This window comes from Salpingoeca rosetta (genome assembly GCF_000188695.1).
Source record: "Salpingoeca rosetta unplaced genomic scaffold supercont1.12, whole genome shotgun sequence".
In the NCBI taxonomy this organism is placed as follows: domain Eukaryota; class Choanoflagellata; order Craspedida; family Salpingoecidae; genus Salpingoeca; species Salpingoeca rosetta.
Window position 1 is genome coordinate 1,213,330 of NW_004754922.1, and position 7,147 is coordinate 1,220,476.

At 55.1% G+C, this 7,147-nt stretch overlaps 2 protein-coding genes across 2 annotated transcripts in view; both read left to right on the plus strand.

Annotated features, from left to right (window-relative positions):
- Positions 1-145: 145 nt before the first annotated feature.
- Positions 146-2,373, plus strand: PTSG_05335 (uncharacterized protein; the record flags this gene model as incomplete). The annotated part of the gene is made up of 5 exons (XM_004993852.1): positions 146-443; positions 662-884; positions 1,153-1,261; positions 1,500-1,533; positions 1,746-2,373. 5 exons carry the CDS (start codon positions 146-148, stop codon positions 2,030-2,032), a joined length of 951 nt encoding a protein of 316 aa, XP_004993909.1. The 3' UTR covers positions 2,033-2,373.
- A 1,035-nt stretch (positions 2,374-3,408) lies between these two features.
- The window catches only part of PTSG_12296 (uncharacterized protein), a gene marked incomplete at both ends in the record, with an annotated part of 15,275 nt that continues 11,536 nt past the window's right edge, over positions 3,409-7,147 (plus strand). Inside the window, 10 exons of the mRNA XM_004993853.1 lie at positions 3,409-3,506; positions 3,881-3,929; positions 4,154-5,221; positions 5,365-5,411; positions 5,560-6,012; positions 6,145-6,235; positions 6,357-6,430; positions 6,605-6,661; positions 6,799-6,852; positions 6,875-7,123. Coding sequence (XP_004993910.1) covers positions 3,409-3,506; positions 3,881-3,929; positions 4,154-5,221; positions 5,365-5,411; positions 5,560-6,012; positions 6,145-6,235; positions 6,357-6,430; positions 6,605-6,661; positions 6,799-6,852; positions 6,875-7,123 — 2,240 coding nt within the window. The remainder of the gene's footprint in view (positions 3,507-3,880; positions 3,930-4,153; positions 5,222-5,364; positions 5,412-5,559; positions 6,013-6,144; positions 6,236-6,356; positions 6,431-6,604; positions 6,662-6,798; positions 6,853-6,874; positions 7,124-7,147) is intronic.

The following is a 7,147-nucleotide window of genomic DNA, read 5'->3' on the forward strand; positions in this document are numbered from 1 at the left end:
CGTGTTGTTGTGGTGCATGTCTACTGGCAGCAACACACATGCATGTGCGCTGATACACGTGCTGAATCGCTTTCATCCACAGCTCATGCACAACAAACATACACCACATACCTACCTCATCATCACCAACACCCGAACCACCCACATGCACACGCAGGTGTCTGTGACGGTTGGGTTTGGTGGGGTGAGCGACCCTGCTGTGATTGCTGGCAGCCCTGGCGCGGACTTTGATGTGCCGGATGACCGGTACGAGCTTCGGTTCCAGGTTGTTGATGCGGCTGCAGCTTATCCTCTTGCACTTTCGGCGCTGGATGCTGCACGCGTGCCCACCGTGTCTGTGACGGTGCGGAACAACCTTGTGGAAGCGATCATTGTAAACGCCAGCCGGGTTCGAGCTCTTGCCAGCCAACCACAACTTGTTCCCGGGAGTATTGACGGACCAGGTTGGCAATATGTTGTGCGTGTGTTGAGGTGTTTGCATGCGCAAGAGTGCCTAGTCTCTTCGCGCGTGTGTTGTGCTGTGTGTGTGTGTGTGTGTTCAGTGCCAGGGCTTGACATCAGCCCCTGTCGGTGTTCTTGTGAGAGTTTTTGCTCCACACTGCAAAGTGCACAGCAGGTTCACAGTACTTGGTGTGTGATGCGTTGCATGATTACGTTGCAGTTTCTCGCGATGCTCAACTGACAGCGGAGGATGCCGCTGAAGCTGTACACCGGCTTGTGGCAGCAGGCCTTCTTGATGGCGAAGTCCTTGGACGGCGTGTGATTGCGACAAGTGTTGCAGCCGCTCCTGGAACTGTCTCCACGATGGTTGCTCCTGTTTCCACGTCTACTTCTGCGTCAGCACCCATTTTCACTGCTTCCCAACCAGCCGGAAATCCGCACACGTGCGTGTGTGTGTGTGTGTATGTGCGTGTGTGTGCGGTGTGTGTGTGTGTGCGTGTGCGTGTGTGTGTGTGTATGTGCGTGTGTGTGCGGTGTGTGTGTGTGGTTTATTTGCTCTGTGTGTGTATGTGTGCGGTGTGTGTGTTTGAGCAACATTTCGACCGCCAACGCGGGTGGAGACTGGCAGGCACGTATCGAGGAATATGCAAGACACATGTTCTCATGCTTCGCAATATGTGCTTTCTCTTTGGCATTTCGCTGTGCATATAGGTCTGTGGCCGCGTGGCCTGTTGCCGTGGGTGTGGCTGTCGCTGCAATTTTAGTGGTCACACTTCTTGTGCTTGTTGTGCGCATGCGTCGCAACCGCATTCAGCTCAAGGTGTGCACAAAATGAGTATGTGCGCGTCGGCGCACGATGTGTTTTGGGCATATGCATGTACCCATTCACCCTTCGCTTCTGCTGTGTGTGTGTGTGTGTGTGTGTGTGTGTGTGTGTGTGTGTGTGTGTGTGTGTTCGGTGTGTCTGCGAAGAGTTGGTTGCTCTGGGCGCGTGTGTGTTTTATGAGAAGCTGCTCACTGACACAATCTCACATCCAACGCGTTCACTATCATGGCAGTCAACAAGTTCAGCACGAGGCCAACAGCAATCAGGTATTGGCAGGCGATTGCAAGCCATCGCGTGTGTCTTTCCGATGTTTTGATCTGCATCTGTGCCTGTACAGTCTTGCTCAAACCGCCCATGTACTTGCTCGTTGTGCAAGTCTTGTGTGGAACACTTTGACGCGAGTTTGTGAGTTTCTGCGATGAGCAGCGTGTCTTACACCAACAAATGTCGTGTTCTGTGCTGTGACATCTTGCGACAGACATGCCCCTGTATGAGAACCCGCTGTTCACTCCGAGCACAGGCGACGGCGCCGCAGCTGCTGTGCCGGTTGTCAGGGCACAGCACGCGTGGGATGACACCACGTATGACACGCAGGCAGCAAGCCAGCGCGGTGGCACGCCACGGCTGCGTGCACGCTGCGATGGTCTCCAGTCGGGGTACTGTGAAACGAACTTCAACGCGAATGCAGACGCAGCATATGATGTTGTGCGGCAGCCGACGTCCTTTGCATTACACCGGTGGGGCGACGAGGAGTACGACATTTAACTAACGCATGCTGCGTGTGACGATGCTCGCATGCTTCTGACTCTGCGTCGCACGGGTTTCGTTAGTTGTGCTGCTGGTGCTGGCTGAGTGAAATGTGTGCTTGTGGCTGGGTGGTTTCAAGGGGTTTGCAGTGTTTGGCTTGGCCAAGCGTGAGGGGTCTACATGTGTTTTGCTTGATCTGTTGATTGATGATAAGCTTGGATTTGGGGTGTTTTTTTTTTCGGGTAAGCGCTCGTCGAGTGCTGTTCCTCGTTGGTTATCTCTTTGTGCTTCTTGCACCTCTTTGCACCTCTTTGTTCTTGCCAGCAGTTACATTACACAGCAGTACACATCACAAGGGCAAATGTGGAGAATATGAGCTTCGAGCTGTGTGTGTGTGTGCGTGTTCGTGTGTGTGTGTGTGTGTGTGTGTGTGGGGGGGGGGGGGTGTGTGGCAGCGCGCTGCGTTCATGTCACATCATGTCACCACATCATGACCGCAGGTTTGAATTTCGCGCCACGAACAAAACACACTTTGTGCTGTTGGCGCAAAAGGCGCGATCTGTGCGCACTAAGCCCAAACATGTGTGCTATCCACCGTTGTCGAGGGCAGTCAACGCAACTATTCGCCACCATGGAGTTAGCAATAGCTTCAATGAAGTTTCCTTCCCAGCTCGCAAATCCGCGATTTGGGGATGTCGCGGCAGCGCACCAAAAAAACGGCGTTGTTTTGATTTCCGTGTTAAAATTACATGACATGACACTGCTGTCCTCAGCCCAAACCAGTCAAGCAAGCAAGCAACAATAACAAGTCAAAGCCGCAACAACAAAACTTCAGCCGATGATCCTGCAGCGGATGCCACAACAAGTGAAGCAAACCAAGCAAGCCACACAAAGCAAACAATGCCGTGATATCTCTGCCGTTTTCGGCGCTGGTGCCAGTTGCGCAACTGCGTGCCCCACTTATTTCCCATGGGTTTGTTTGTTTTGTTTGTTTTTCCACGCCATCCCCCAGATCCCCCTGCTTTATTATCAGCAGCAGCTCAGAAGCTGTTGTTGTTGTTGTTGTTGTTGTGCGCATTGTGGTTTTGTTTTGGTTTTGTTGCTTGCTTGCAGGCAGAGGATAGCTGTCGTGCGAGTGTTGAAGGAAGGTCTGTGTGTGACGTTCAACCAGCCACCGCTTGCTTGTAGCTTGCCTTGCTTGAGGTTTCTTTTGTTTGTTTGTGTTGTTTGTGTTGTTGTTGTTGTTTGTTGATTGACCACATTCACGACATTTCCCTCAGCTGTTGCTGTGCCAAGCCAAAGCGAACCCAAACAAGCCAGCAAGCAAGCCATCCTGCGCGAGAAACAACAAGAACCCAAGGGGAACAACAAGGAACAACAGCCAAAGGTCGGCGATGTCGCCGCAACACCCGCAGCCGCAGCGCCCTCGCTGGCGGGCGCCATCACAGGTTCTTGTGGTGGCCCTCGCCTGCACCCTCGCCCTGGCCCAGAGGTATGTGGATGCTGCATCTGGGGGGGGGGGGTTCTGAGTGTGATCGTGATGGTGGTGAACGTGGTTGTGTGGGTTGTGGCACTGCTAATGGCGTAAATGAGATAGGTAAGGTTCAGTGAAAGGGATCAAAACGCGCGACTTCCCCCCCCCCCCCAATATGCGTCTCTTTGGCATCATGCGACACACTCCACCACCGTGATTCCCTGAATGGTTCTTCCCTCGACGTTGCTGCAATCCACACTTCTCTTGTGCCACACACACACGATCTCATTGCTGATGATGTCTGCTTTGGTGTTTGTGTTTGACATGAATATGTGTGCGTGTGTCTGCGGTTGTATCCTTTTCTGACTCGTGTGCGTTTTGTGCATGTGCAGTGCCACAGCCGCTTCTTCTTTGGACTCCTTTGCCCGCATCCGGCGTGATGTAAGTGTCGGTGTTTTACACACTTGGCGTTTCGACCGCTGTTGCCGTGTTGATGGTGTCCTGTCACAAGCCATGTCATGGCGACCAGCGCGTCTGTGGCAAACCAGTTCCGAGCATACTCTCGTTTCGCTCACGCGTTTTGATCACACACACACACACACGCGCGCGCGCGCGCGCACACACACACACACACACCTGCACGCACCCCTCCTGCACACACGCAGGTCCCGTCTGCTCCCCCGAGGAACCCGACGACCACGCCCACACCCGGTGGCGCGTTTGCCGTTTCGTGGGAAGCGCCCGACCCCGGCACGACCAACGGCGCCATCACCGGTTACGTGATCCGCATCCGCCCTACGGCTCCGCAGCCCCCGACGTGGGCCTACGGCAACGCCACCCTCGACGCCACGGACGTGGAGGTGTCCTCGAGCACCTTCTCCTACACCCTGGCCAACGAGCTCTCGTTCCCGTTCTCTGGCTACGATGTCGGCGTCGCCGTCAAGAACGCCGAGGGCTTTGGCCCCTTTGCCATGCTCTCCGTCGACCCGCCAAACAGCATCCCGTCCGGCCAGCCGCGCTCCGTGACCACGTCCCTCCCACCTGTGGACCCGATGACCTACCCGCCAGACGCGGACGAGGTCATCGTTCAGTGGACCGTGCCTGCAGGCATCTGGTTCCGCAACGCGCCCGCCATTGGCTTTGACCTCGTGGCCACGCCCGTGCCGGGCAGCACCACGGACGAAGTGGTGACCGTCCGCTTCCCCAAGCAGTGGCAGGACGGTGACTCGCCCGACGAGCAGCTCACGGCCTCCATCACGGGCCTCACCCCAAACACGGAGTACGTCGTGCTCGTGTACACGATTGGCCTGGACGGTGACCGCAGCACCGCTTCCTTCATGACCACGGAGAAGACGCGTCCGCACCTGCCCACGGTTGCACCGGCGGGCCTCAGCGTGGACGACACCTCTGCCACGACCTTCAACCTCTCCTGGGACGCCATGAGTGCCAGCACACCGGGCAGCAACGGCGACATTGTTGGCTATCGCATCTACCACGTGCCCTCCGCCGACCGCGGCTGCACTCACATGACGTGCCCGCCTCCCTCGCCCTGCCAGGATGACCCGCGCTGTGAGTTTGGCGTGTGCACGTACACCAACAAGCCCGACAACTCCACATGCGACGACGGTAACGACGAAACCGTGTATGACCACTGCGAGGCTGGCGCATGCATTGGCGAGATTATCAACCAGCACATCACCCAGCAGCCCGCTCACCGCCACATCAACATGAACGTGAGTTGTGTGTGTTTGCGTGTAAGCTTGCGTGTGTGCGCGCATGCGTGTGTACGTGTGTGTTCGTGGGTGCATTGCATGTTGTGATTCCTTCGGACTGATTCTGCGTTCCCTTACTTTGCTGCTCCTTCTCTGGTTTACAGACGCGCAGCCATGGCGGAGGATACATGCCTCGACTCGGCGAGTTCTGGTGAGGATGAATGTAATCGTTGAAGAGAAGGTGGAGACAATGTGTTTGGTTTCCTGAATGTCGTTTTTGCGTTCACGTCCACACACACTCACACTCACACTCACACGCACGCACGCACGCACGCACGCACGCACACACACGTATGCAGGTACCCCTACTGGAGTGGCTCCAGCGTGTACAGATATGCAGAGGATGGCACGTACAAGACAGGCTTTGGCACCAGCTCAAGCAACATGATGCAACTCTGGGGCGAGCCCGACTCCCTGTACTACTACACTGCCAATTGGAATAGCCAATACTGCCGCAAGATTGGTCCCTTTCCCAGCACGAGCGTGCAGTGGACGTATTATCCTCAGCCACAGACCACTGTGGGTGGCATCGCAACCGACAGCAATTACGCGTACTGTATTCAGAACGGCCGATCCACTGTGCACGTGCTCAACAAGGACACCGGCTCGCTGGTCCGCACGTTTGACCTAACTGGTGGCAGCATCAGCAGCCTGTACGGTGCCTTTGCTGTTGTCAACGACAAAATTTACTACGGCACGGGGCAGTACTTCTACCGCCACAACCTGGAGGATGGCACCTTTGATGGCTTCAGGTGTGCATATGAAGCTGTGTGTGCTGCGTGCGTGTGTGCGTGTGAGTGTGTGACAACGGGTGCATGATGGCGTACTTGTGTGCGTCTACGGCTATTGATTACGTTTTCGTGCATCGCTGGATCCAAATGCAGGTTCCAAACTGCCCGCACCATTTACAACATGGCTTTTACGGGACAGGACCTTTGCATCAGCCAGAACGACAACGATGTCTTCTGCTATCAGGTGGGCGTGTGTGCATTCGTCTGTGTGTGCGCGCATCATAGCTTGTATTAGTACCGCTGGCTGGTCGCTGTTTTCCTTGAACCGGCTCATTCACACGGCTGAATCCACACCGCCGCTTCAGGTCATCTCCCACAACATTTGGAAGCCTGATGATGGCGCATATCTCTTGGACACGGTCAACGCATACACTTCGATGTGAGTTGCACAAACGACACAACTTGTACTTTCGTAACTGCACTGCTCGTGTTGCATGTTGGTCTGTGGTTTTGACACACCTGAATACATATATGAACGCTTCCACGCACTCACTTGCACGCGGCCCATTCACTCACTATGTGCCTGTTTTCGCTCCCTGCTTTCCTGTTTCAGCTCCATGAACACTCGCTCCCATGGCGGTGGCTTTGCACCCATGCACCGCGAGTACTGGTGAGTGTGTGTGTATCGTGTTTGCGTGTGCATGTATCTGTCTCTTCATCTTTGTGCATCTTCGTCATTGCACATGCCTGCTTGTTCATTTTGCATTCCTTGCTTGCCACCCATGGTGTGTCGGCTTGATTGCACAGGTATCCCTACTGGTCAGGTTCCACCATCTACAGGGTGAGTGACAAGACTATGTCGTGCTGTGTTGTTTTGGTGAAGGGTTGATGAAGCAGACATTATTCGTGATGCTCAGGTGCACTTTTTCGTTGCTTGCCAACAGGCGCGCCTCACACACACACACACACACACACACACACACACACACACACACACACACACACACACACACACACACACACACACACACACACACACACACACACGCACGCACGCACGCACGCACGCACACGCACGCACGCACGCACGCACGCACGCACACGCACACACTCTTGCCGATTTTCAATCACAGTACACATGGAAGGGATACTACAT